The sequence below is a fragment of the Cicer arietinum genome, chromosome 3 (assembly GCF_000331145.2).
Source record: "Cicer arietinum cultivar CDC Frontier isolate Library 1 chromosome 3, Cicar.CDCFrontier_v2.0, whole genome shotgun sequence".
Classification (NCBI taxonomy): Eukaryota; Viridiplantae; Streptophyta; class Magnoliopsida; order Fabales; family Fabaceae; genus Cicer; species Cicer arietinum.
Window position 1 is genome coordinate 59,859,369 of NC_021162.2, and position 12,724 is coordinate 59,872,092.

General features: G+C 29.0%; 4 protein-coding genes across 5 annotated transcripts in view; 3 read left to right on the forward strand and 1 right to left on the reverse strand.

Moving 5' to 3' along the window:
- Window positions 1-313: 313 nt before the first annotated feature.
- Window positions 314-2,373, forward strand: LOC101514980 (vestitone reductase-like). Its single transcript, XM_004492558.4, has 4 exons — window positions 314-503; window positions 1,179-1,703; window positions 1,781-1,979; window positions 2,067-2,373. The coding sequence occupies exons 1-4, from the start codon at window positions 383-385 to the stop codon at window positions 2,206-2,208; spliced, it is 987 nt and encodes a 328-aa protein (XP_004492615.1). The 5' UTR covers window positions 314-382; the 3' UTR covers window positions 2,209-2,373.
- A 4,608-nt stretch (window positions 2,374-6,981) lies between these two features.
- Window positions 6,982-7,912, forward strand: LOC101515305 (vestitone reductase-like). Of its 2 annotated transcripts, none has more exons than XM_004492559.4 (2): window positions 6,982-7,142; window positions 7,231-7,912. In XM_004492559.4, exons 1-2 carry the CDS (start codon window positions 7,022-7,024, stop codon window positions 7,845-7,847), a joined length of 738 nt encoding a protein of 245 aa, XP_004492616.1. In that variant the 5' UTR covers window positions 6,982-7,021; the 3' UTR covers window positions 7,848-7,912. The 2 variants fall into 2 exon arrangements, with proteins under 2 accessions (XP_004492616.1, XP_027188155.1); XM_027332354.2 differs by having other exon boundaries at window positions 7,004-7,142; window positions 7,228-7,912.
- A 1,115-nt stretch (window positions 7,913-9,027) lies between these two features.
- LOC101497823 (vestitone reductase-like) overlaps window positions 9,028-12,724 on the forward strand; it is a 13,894-nt gene continuing 10,197 nt past the window's right edge. The window contains exon 1 of the mRNA XM_004492576.4: window positions 9,028-9,275. Within this exon, the coding sequence (XP_004492633.1) occupies window positions 9,155-9,275 (121 nt within the window). The 5' untranslated portion in view covers window positions 9,028-9,154. The remainder of the gene's footprint in view (window positions 9,276-12,724) is intronic.
- LOC140919588 (uncharacterized) lies at window positions 11,279-12,608 on the reverse strand. Its single transcript, XM_073365946.1, has 3 exons — window positions 12,567-12,608; window positions 11,999-12,470; window positions 11,279-11,901 (listed from the first exon to the last, which is right to left on the reverse strand). Exons 1-3 carry the CDS (start codon window positions 12,606-12,608, stop codon window positions 11,279-11,281), a joined length of 1,137 nt encoding a protein of 378 aa, XP_073222047.1.

Sequence of the window (12,724 nt, forward strand, 5' to 3'; positions counted from 1 at the left end):
GATATAACTACATACAAAATCATTTATTCCTATATAATATAGTATAGAATAAACTCATTATAAGCTGACAAATTAAGTCGTTTAATTAATAAATGAAATCAATAGTAGTACACGGATATATCATATGTGATGGCACCATAAATTCAACTTCTAGAATAGTATTTTTAATCCAATGTTTCAATTGCAAACTTGGGGGCATGTAGCATGTAGCATGAAGAAATATTATAATATTTGGAAGAATTAGTATGCCCACAGAAAAGTTACAACCAACAACTTAGATACATGTATATATATACATTTATATGTGAGCATAAAAATTCATGAAGAAGCAACAAAAATAAAAGTGAAGTGTGAAAAAAGACTTGTTAAGAAGAGGGTAGTAATGGAAAAGGAGAAAGGAAGAGTTTGTGTAACAGGAGGTACAGGGTTTATAGGTTCATGGATTATCAAAAGACTACTTGAAGATGGTTATACTGTTAATACCACTATTAGATCTAATCCAGGTAACTTTTAAAAAAAAAAGAAAAATAACCTATAAACTTTATTGATTCAAATGTTATTTATTATATATTGACAGAGTTTAATAGATATACAATATAAAACTATTTTCTATTATTGTTCAATGAGAAATACAATTTATCATGTCACATTACTAATTTTAAAATTAATACCATTATAAAAATTAGGATGATTTGGCTGAATACAAGATTCTCATTAAATGTCGGTGAAAAATTAATTTGTTCTTTAAAAGTAAGTCTAAGTTGAGTTATTTCAATTAATAATTTATTCTATTAAATTTTACTAATATCTCCTTTAATTATTATCGTATTAAGTTAATAGTCAAACACACATAATTTCATATAAATTTAAAATTCATAAATATGTAATTTAATAGTCAATATTTACTTATATTTTAAAAAATTATCATAAGTTGATTTGAAGTAATTATTCAATAGAATAACAAATAGTTTTAATTTATTTTAATGGATTGTTGATCTTCTCAATAAGACTATTAAATATTGATAAAATCCAATATTTATAATAAAATATTAAAATGAGAAATTCAGTTTGAGTTACTCATAGAGTAAATTATTGGGTCCAATCACATATTTTTGTTGTTATTATTATGTTGATCATGTAATGACATATATATGTAACCAAAATTATGTAAATAACAGGGCATAAAAAAGACATTAGCTTCCTCACAAATCTTCGTGATGCATCCCAAAAGCTAAAAATTTTCATAGCTGATCTTAGCGAGCCTGAAAGTTTCAATGCAGCAATTGAAGGTTGCATAGGAATATTCCACACTGCTACTCCAATTGATTTTGAAGAGAACGAGGCAGAGGAAATAGTGACAAAAAGAACAATTGATGGAGCATTAGGAATTTTAAAAGCATGCAAAAATTCAAAGACAGTGAAGAGAGTTGTTTACACTTCAAGTGCTTCAGCTGTTTATTGGCAAGACAAAGAAGAAGATGTAATGGATGAAAGTTATTGGAGTGATGTGAATATTCTTAGACATTTGAAGCCATTTGCTTGGTCATATTCAGTTTCTAAGACACTAGCTGAAAAGGCTGTTCTTCAATTTGGACAACAACATGGGTTGGATGTTGTGACTCTTGTACCATCTTTTGTTGTTGGACCCTTTGTTTGTCCTAAGCTTCCTGGATCAGTTTTTAGTTCACTAGCTTTCTTGTTTGGTAACTTTGCTTTCTTCTAATTGAAAATACACTTTTCTTAAATTATTGAAAATTAACAAATTGGAAGATGCATTCAGGTAATATTGAGAAGAATCCATTGGTTGCATCTCGTCTACATATGGTACATGTTGATGACGTGGCACGAGCACATATATTTTTACTTGAACATCCTAATCCAAAAGGGAGATATAATTGCTCACCATTCATTGCAACTATTGATGAAATATCACAACTTGTTTCTTCCAAATATCCCCAATTTCATATACCAACATCTCAGTGAGTTATATATTAATTGTTCTTCTATTAGAAATAATACATTTTTTTTTGTTAGTAATTAATATTCAAATTATTTTCATCTTCTAGGGAGCTGATGGAAGTTAAAGGTCCCAAACTTCCACATTTAACCTCAAAGAAACTTATGAATGCTGGATTCGAGTTCAAGTATAGCCTTGACGAAATGTTTGAGGACGCAATTCAATGTTGCAAGGAAAAGGGTTATCTTTGAACCACAAAGCTAACAAAGGTTGATAGAAATAAATAAATAAATAATATGTTGTTTGACATGTACCTCAACATATGCATGGAGTTATATGCAATAATAACATAGAGTGTATACATTCAATATTGATAAATACTTGAGTCATTACTATTTACACTGGTAGTCTTTCAATTAGTGTAACAATAAAAAGAAGACTATATATGCTTGTTAAAAATAAGCAAGTGGAAATTCAAAGTCAACCGAGTGATGCTAATAACTCTCAACTATATTAATTTCTTTTTCTTTAAATGATTAGGTCAAGAAAACAAATTTATCTATTGGTTGTGGATTCATTAACTCCATTAAAGAGTGTTAATTACATAGCTGGATTTTTTTTCTGATCTTCTAAACTAAAGTAAATATAAAGCAAAATAATTCGATAAATTGCGAAAAACATAATAAGTTTAATTGATTGTGTGTATTTACAATGAGATATATGATGGATATTATAGACACAATTATTTCTACTAGTCAATGTGATGTAGCGTAAAAAAATCTAACCATGATTTGTCTTGATTAGCTAATTTTGCACGAAGTGTGTTTTTACCTATTTATAATGTATGTGGCGTCATATGTTTGGCTTGTATTTCTTTCCATTTCGCAACATGATAGTTTCCTCTATCCACACTATTTTAAACTCATTTTCATTCTATGCATAAATACGCGCTTTAGTTAGTGGTGTCTAGGAACACAAGTCTTTACAATGAAATTATTAATGTCCACGAGTTTTTAAAGATTTCTAACAATCCCACGACCCCCTTGAAACTTATTGGGCTTGAGAAAGGTACAACTGACTTATATTTGAATGTTCTTAGTTCTTCTATCTCACATTCGACAACTTGGACATCAATAAAATTCTTTTTGGGTGTCAACAAATGCTCTCATGCGTTGCATTAGCCGTTGTAATGAGTTGAAAGGTGTTGTGACACAAATATTGATTATTGCGTGAATAAAGTCATCATTACGTCATAAAACATAAAAATAATTGTTGCAAACCCCTTCTTGGTTTGCAAATGGATGGAAACAAATTAAGTTTCAATTGGTTAGTTACTCCAAATGAAATCTTTGATTGAAAATTACAACATTCAACTCATCATTACATTGAATTAATAATTTTCTATAAAAAGCCTTAGTTGAAATTGAATTTCTCCTTACTTTTTCAAAATATCTTCTATTTGACAATATAATCATCCACAAGAAATATTTTGATTCCCAAAACCTTTCTCACAATTATGAGAATAGAGACGATTCTGACTTAGAGTCTTCATCTTCTTTATTTTTTGAGTTCTCAATAAGTGATCACATTAGGCCACTATATCTTATTCAAGATCATTATGGTTTATACGTCTTACCAATCAGTTGTGATTGGTCTACTTTAAAGGACATACCATCCAATTTCAAGATCTGTCTACATCAAATCAAATGATTGAGTATTTGGTACATATGGACCAAATGAAGATTATCAAGGCTCAAGAATGGAAGACTTGGCGTCCGTATAACATAATGTCAGATATGTTATTCACTACGTCAAAAATGACATTTTATAGCGCGTCTTTTACAGCGCTTATTAAATACAAGCGCTGTTGTAGGGTCATATAGAGTCGCATAGCGCTTGCACATAATGCTTACAACCCTTTTTGTAAAAGTGCTGTAAATTGAAGCGTTCTCTCATAGCTTTTACATCGCTTTTTGAGCGCTTTAAACACAAGCGCTGTAAAATGTAGCGCTCCCACCTTATGTTACATGGCTTTTAAAGCGCTTTTTGTGAAAACGTTGTAAAATTCATGTGCTTTCATATAATTAAATGACCTATTAGAGCGCTTTTTATACAATCGTTGTAAAAGACTTGCGCTTTAAATAAAAATCGTTCACTTTAAATAAATAAAAACAAATTTAAAACAAATTTAATACGCTGTCCTAACCCTACGAACCCTCACAACCACATGAAATTGAATCAATTGATGATGGTTTATATCTTAGAGATGATCATGATGAAGGAATTTGGATTAATCCATCGTTTCGTATCGTTAATGGACAAACAAATGTGAATCCCACCAGGAAAAGAAGAAGGTCATCTTAATGTGTTTAATTGTTTTATATAAGCCATGTAATCTGAACTGAGTTCATGTAATTTTATTGTTTGATCTTCCAGAATTGAGCATTTTAATATTTAGCTGTAATAGGTCATTTAATTAAAGAGGTCTTTTACATCGCTCATTCAAATAGCGCTGCAATATGCTTTTAAAAAAATAAAATAAGGAGGTCTTTTACAGCGCTCATTTAAAGAGCGTTGTAATAAGCTTTTAAAAAATAATTTAAGAGGTCTTTTAAAGCGCTTGTTGAAAAAACATTGTAATAGGCTTTTAAAAAATAAGTTAAGGAGGTCTTTCAAAGAGCGTTGTAATAAGCTTTTAAAAAATAAGTTAAAGATGTCTTTTACAGCGCTCTTTGAAAGAGCGATGTAATAGGCTTTTAAAAAATAAGTTAAGGAGGTCTTTTACATCGCTCTTTTAAAGAGCGCTGTAATAGGCTTTTAAAAAATAAGTTAAGGAGGTCTTTTACAGCACTCTTTCAAATAGCGCTATAATAGGCTTTTAAAAAATAAGTTAAGGAGGTCTTTTACAGCGCTCTTTCAAAGAGCGATGTAATAGGCTTTTACAAACTAAGTTAAGGAGGTCTTTTACAGTGCTATTTCAATGAGTGTTGTAATAGGGTTTTATATATAACAGTAAACCGCTTTAGTTTCCTCTTCATTTCGTAAACTTCACTACGCTTCAGAGTTCTCCTCCTCTTCATTGTCCTTCTCATTGCGAACCCTACTGTCCATACGAACCATATTGCCAACCATCTCCATTGCAAATCATCTCCATCTTTGTTACTATCCTTACCAACTCTCATTCAAATATCATCCCTAAACCATACACCCTAAACCGCTTCAGTTTCCTCTTCATTACGTAAACTTCATACGTTTGTTTCCTTCTCCTTCTCATTACAAACCCTACGAACAATATTGCCTTGTTACTAACCTTCATTACGTAAACTTCATACGCTTGTTTCCTCTTTATTCTCCTTGTCATTGCGAACCATCTTTGTTTTTGCGAACCCTACTCTCCTATACACCGTTCGTATTTATGCCCTACTCTTCTTTGTTTGTATTTATGCGCCGTAACCCTATTGTTCTTCTATTTTTCAGGTTTTGTATTTATTAGTTTTTTGTTTCACTAAAATGCATGTTGAACTTATACTGCTATCATGCACAAATATTTATTGACTTATATGTTTTATTTTATAGTGCCTTCGTCAAACTAACAACATCAATTGTGGGTACTATATATTGCGATTCATGGAGGAGATTGTTGATATGAATCAAACTATAATCCCAGAAACGGTACAATATTTTTATTATTTGATTTTCATATATAAACTATGTATATATTTGATTCTAACTTATTTAAGTTCAATTTTTATATCGCACAGTACTTTGACAATTCTAGTCCAACATACTCTGAAAGAGATCTAATTGAAATAAAGGAAGATTGATGTCAGTATGTGATTGAAATGAAAATTATTTGATTTGCTAGGGAAATGACATGTTGCAAGGGATAGTTATATGAATATATGGTAGTTCTGTTCTGTGTAGTTCTGATAGTTATATGTAAATGAATAGGGCACATTTGAAAAATTGTGAATATGTAGTTATATGAATATGTATATAGTTCTGTGCTATTGTCAATATGTGAATATGTATATGAGTATGTTGTGAACTGATTGTGTAAATATGTAAAATTATAAAGTTAAATTATAAAGTTATATAGTTCTGTTATTGTGTACTGATTGTGTGAACTGACTGTGAACCGATTCTAGATGAAAAAGATTTTGGAAAAAAAATTAAAAGACAGCGATGTAATAGGTGCATAATAATGCATCTACTGAATGCACCTTTTACAGCGCTTTTTCAGAGAAGTGCTGTAATAGGTGCATTACGCATCTATTGAATGCACCTTTTACAACGCTTTTTCCAAAAAGCGTTGTGAAACGAGTATAACAAGCGCGCAATATATCTACCTATTTTATAGCGCTTTTTTATTTTAAAAAGCGTTGTTGTATTTTTTACAGCGCTGGATGCTACAACACTTATTTTTTTGAAAAAACGTTGTAAATGGCTTAAAAAAAGCGCTGTAAACTATATTTTTTCGCGTAGTGATTTTTTAATATTACATTAATGTTACATGCATCACTGTAAATTTATTATGTTTTAATTTATATTAATATAATTGTGAAATATACTAACCGACAAAGATAATTTAATAAATATATTCTTCTCGCATTAATTAATTAATGTATATAATTTTTTGAATATTATGATTATTCAAGATTATGACGTTGGGGTAAAAAAAAATGCTTGAAAGTTAGAAGAACACGGCAGTAGAAAAGTAAACCTACCGACCACATTTAGATCAGACATGTAGTATAAAAAAAAACTTCAAAATTAATTTTTATTAAGAAAATAATGAAAAGTAATGGTACGTTGTATTGAATTTTCGTGTGTGGAAAATTTGAAATCATGATATATATTAAAATAATTAAATTAATGACTAATGTAAGTCTGCTCGCTTTACACGAGAAATCAAATCTAGCTATTTGTATTTGACACAATAGCTCCACAAGACATATAAGTATATGTGTGTAGACTAATTAAGATTCAAGCAGAACCAACAAAACTATAAGTAGAGGGAAAAGAAAAAAGATTAAAAACAACTACAACAAAAAGAGTGTTGAAATGGCTGAGGAAAAAGGGAGGGTTTGTGTAACTGGAGGGACAGGTTTTCTTGGTTCATGGATTATCAAAAGACTACTTGAAGATGGTTACTCTGTTAATACCACTGTTAGAGCTGATCCAGGTAAATCACTGTTGGTTTATTTATGCTCTATTGGTGAATATTACTTTTGTTATGTCTTGACTATTTTCTATGTTTTTGAGCTTAGCAGAACGTAAGAGAGACCTTAGCTTCCTCACAAATCTTCCTAATGCATCTGAAAGACTACAATTTTTCAACGCCGATCTAAGCAATCCAGAAAGTTTTTCCACAGCAATTGAAGGTTGTGTTGGGATATTCCACACTGCATCTCCAATTGATTTTGCAGTTAGTGAACCTGAAGAAGTTGTGACAAAAAGAACAGTTGATGGAGCATTAGGCATTTTAAAAGCATGTGTTCATTCAAAGACAGTAAAAAGAGTTATATACACTTCAAGTGGCTCTGCTGTTTCATTCACTGGAAAAGACAAACAAGTCTTGGATGAGAGTGATTGGAGTGATGTTGATTTGTTTAGAACTGTCAAACCATTTGGTTGGTCTTATGGAGTTTCAAAGACTTTGGCAGAAAAAGCAGTGCTTCAATTTGGTGAACAACATGGTCTTGATGTTGTCACTTTGGTTCTTCCTTTTATTGTTGGACGTTTCATTTGTCCTAAGCTTCCTGATTCTATTGAGAAAGCTCTTGTTTTGGTATTAGGTACAAATTTTGAACCTTATTCCACTCATCACATTTCTTTTATTTTCTTATGTTTATTAATTGAGATTGATTTGAATAATTTTGAGATCTAAATGAGTGGATTGTGGTATTTAGAGTGAGATTTTTTAACACTGATTTTAATTTAATGTTGGCCTAATTGTAGTTTTGTTCCTCTATTTTAACTGAATCGCGAAAGTAGTACTCCCATTTTATTTCTAGGGATAGTTATATGAATATATGGTAGTTCTGTTCTGTGTAGTTCTGATAGTTATATGTAAATGAATAGGGCACATTTGAAAAATTGTGAATATGTAGTTATATGAATATGTATATAGTTCTGTGCTATTGTCAATATGTGAATATGTATATGAGTATGTTGTGAACTGATTGTGTAAATATGTAAAATTATAAAGTTAAATTATAAAGTTATATAGTTCTGTTATTGTGTACTGATTGTGTGAACTGACTGTGAACCGATTCTAGATGAAAAAGATTTTGGAAAAAAAATTAAAAGACAGCGATGTAATAGGTGCATAATAATGCATCTACTGAATGCACCTTTTACAGCGCTTTTTCAGAGAAGTGCTGTAATAGGTGCATTACGCATCTATTGAATGCACCTTTTACAACGCTTTTTCCAAAAAGCGTTGTGAAACGAGTATAACAAGCGCGCAATATATCTACCTATTTTATAGCGCTTTTTTATTTTAAAAAGCGTTGTTGTATTTTTTACAGCGCTGGATGCTACAACACTTATTTTTTTGAAAAAACGTTGTAAATGGCTTAAAAAAAGCGCTGTAAACTATATTTTTTCGCGTAGTGATTTTTTAATATTACATTAATGTTACATGCATCACTGTAAATTTATTATGTTTTAATTTATATTAATATAATTGTGAAATATACTAACCGACAAAGATAATTTAATAAATATATTCTTCTCGCATTAATTAATTAATGTATATAATTTTTTGAATATTATGATTATTCAAGATTATGACGTTGGGGTAAAAAAAAATGCTTGAAAGTTAGAAGAACACGGCAGTAGAAAAGTAAACCTACCGACCACATTTAGATCAGACATGTAGTATAAAAAAAAACTTCAAAATTAATTTTTATTAAGAAAATAATGAAAAGTAATGGTACGTTGTATTGAATTTTCGTGTGTGGAAAATTTGAAATCATGATATATATTAAAATAATTAAATTAATGACTAATGTAAGTCTGCTCGCTTTACACGAGAAATCAAATCTAGCTATTTGTATTTGACACAATAGCTCCACAAGACATATAAGTATATGTGTGTAGACTAATTAAGATTCAAGCAGAACCAACAAAACTATAAGTAGAGGGAAAAGAAAAAAGATTAAAAACAACTACAACAAAAAGAGTGTTGAAATGGCTGAGGAAAAAGGGAGGGTTTGTGTAACTGGAGGGACAGGTTTTCTTGGTTCATGGATTATCAAAAGACTACTTGAAGATGGTTACTCTGTTAATACCACTATTAGAGCTGATCCAGGTATGTAAGCCTTTTTTATTTGGAAAATTTATTTTAAGGATATATATATATATATATATATATATATATATATATATATGAAGTTGATTTGGTGGTTGAAGTGAGAGAATTTAAAAGTAGAGATAGATAGAAAGATCAAAATGATTTGATTTTTCCTTTCAATAAAATACTAATGATTTTAATATTAACATTTACTTAAAAAAAGTGAGTATCTTAATTAATTAATTCAAGTAGTTAGATTAATACTTCTTTTTTTAATTCTCCCTTTATTTTTATATGTTTATCTATTTTAATATATTGATGAAAACATTAATCTCTCTATTTTAAAATTCAATTATTTAATCTATTTATTTTTATATTTGTTGCAGTTTTGATCTAAAACTATAATTATTACCCTAAAAACGATGGTTTTTTATCCTATAAATTATATTTTCTCTTTAAATTTACAATTGAAGATATGAATTATCACCATTTTTGAGCTAAAAATTATTATTTAATAGGTTAAAATTCTAATTTGGGCCTAAAATATGGATACAAATTTAGTTTTAAAATACATATAATATTTTTCGTGAATATGATAAAATAAGGGGACCAAACGTGTAATTAAATATTGATTTTATAATGGTGTATTATCTTTGTAAAAACTTCCGACGAAATTAAATAGTATTAAAATTTAGGATCATTATTTATTAATTAATCTTAGATTTATGTGTTAGAATATTTTTATATTTAAAAAACAATATTTATTTATTCAAATTAGTAGAATACATTGATACAACAATAATTTAAATTCGTGAAAATAAAAAAAGATGAATTTGCCAACAAACTCACAAGAAAACAACATAGCACAAGATAACATATCTACAAATAAACAAAATTAAAATGTTATGAATATCTATATATTCAAATACATTGATGATGTCAAAGTTATTAATTAAAATTTATAATAGATCGAAATTTTTATGTCAAATTTAAATTAAATAAATACCACAATAAAATGGAAAAAAAAACTGCATCAAAACGATGAACAAAATAATATCTAACTCTAACGATGAAATCACTAAAAAATATAAAAGAAAAATTAAAACAGCATAAAAATTATTAATTTTTCGAAACTAAAAAAGATCTTAAATCATAGTTGAAGAAAAGGAGAAATCTAGATTTTTTAATAGAGCAGCGGCGCCGAAATGTGGGTTTTTTTATATAAATATCCATTTTTTTTTTTTTTAAATACCAATCTGCCCTACTTCTAAAATAAAAACCAGAATACCCTACTTTTTGGCACCAGTAGCAGGTCGCATCATGGGCCTGCGACTTCTTGAAAGGCCATTTTTTCTACTTCAGTACTTGGTCGCATCCTGGGGATGCGACCTCCTACTATGTATGGTTTTTTTTTTTTTTGAATATTGGGTATATTATTATATTTAATAATAATAATGGGTATATTAATAATGGGTATAATAATAAAAATAATAATAATAATAATAATAATAAAAAGAAAATTCTATTAATAAAATAAAAATACTTTTATTATTTAATATATTCAATAATTTATTTTAATATTATATATTCTTTGATTGTTGAATTTTGTTATTTATTATTAGGTATATTATATTGGATATATTATATTTATTATTATTAAATATTTAAAAAATAATTATAACATTAAAAAATACAAAATATTGTTATAAATAATTAAAATAATTAATTTAATATTATTATATAACTTTTAATAATTATTATAATAAAAAAACAATAATAATAATAAAAAGAAAATTCTATTAATAAAATAAAAATGCTTTTATTATTTAATATATTCAATAATTTATTTTAATATTATATATTCTTTGATTGTTGAATTTTGTTATTTATTATTGGATATATTATATTGGATATATTATATTTATTATTATTAAATATTTTAAAAATAATTATAACATTAAAAAATACAAAATATTGTTATAAATAATTAAAATAATTAATTTAATATTATTATATAACTTTTAATGTATCGGTTGGAACGCTTCACTGTAGACTTTAAGTACTGTTTCCACCTTGTACACTTCGGATATAAGGCTCCAATAATCATATTTGATGCTAGAACATGCTGCTATCACATGTGAACAAGGCATATGTTTAGCTTGATATTTTCCACAATCGCACCACTTGTTGGGAAGATTTATACTGAAATGACCAATTGGTCGCCCTTCTTTTGGAACTACTGTCTCGTGGACCATGAAAGTGTGGTTGCTTCGATCAAAACAATCGACTCTATGACTATTTGATTTACGTATTTCCGATTTCATAAAAGTCATGCATTTTTCTGTGTATATCTGACCAGAAGCTAAAATTGATGCGTGTTGTTTTGCCATGGTTGGAAATAGTGTACCTGTTTTATAATATGTTGATTGGACCAAAGCAGTGATGGGAAGGTTGCGTGGTTCTTTTAATACTGCGTTCATCGACTCCACAAGGTTGGTGGTCATCTGACCCCAACGGCTACCTCCATCAAATGCTTGAATCCAATCTTGTCGCGGTATATTGTCTAACCATTTCAAAGCTTCTGGGTTTACGATGCCAATTTCTCTGCGGTAGTATCGATATGTAGACTCATTCATTGAGTAACCTGTATTGAAACAACAGACAATGCATTATTACACTAATTATAAAACTTCATAATTTAATTTTTAATTAATGATAAGAAGTAAGAATTAAAGTATTACCCATAGAAATAACCTTGTTCTTCAAAGCATTATCCTTAAATTCCCTTGCAAAATTTTGTGCAATATGTCGGACGCAAAACACATGCTTTGACGGAGGATGTTGCCACCCATTATTCAGATTATTGTAAGCACTTTTGATAGATTCGTGTCTATCTGAAATCAAACAAATGTTGGCTTGTGGAGTGACGTGTGATCTCAAATTTCTCAAAAAGAAACTCCAAGCCTCTTTTGTCTCACCTTCCACAAGAGCATAAGCAATTGGAATGATATTGTCGTTCCCATCCTGTGCAACTGCTACCAATAGAGTTCTCTTATACTTGCCGTATAACCAAGTTCCATCAACTTGTACAATTGGTTTGCAAAATTTAAACGCATATATGCATGGGGATGCGACCTCCTGAAGGGTTCGCACTTTGGGGATGCGACCTCCCACGTGGCTGAATCTTAGGTCGCTTGTTGGCCATGCGATTTCCTATATAAACACCCCAAACCTACATCAACCAACATCATCAAACACACTTCCTCTATCTTAATCTAAAAATCACTATCTCCAACTTCTCAAACACACTTTCTCCAATTTCTCAAACACATTTTCTTCAACTTTACTCATGGAATTATCCAAAAATCATAGAGCTGAAAGTCGATACATTCAAGCATTTGTAAGTATTTTATATTAATTTCTTATATATTATGAATTTATATATTTTATATTTTATATTTTATATT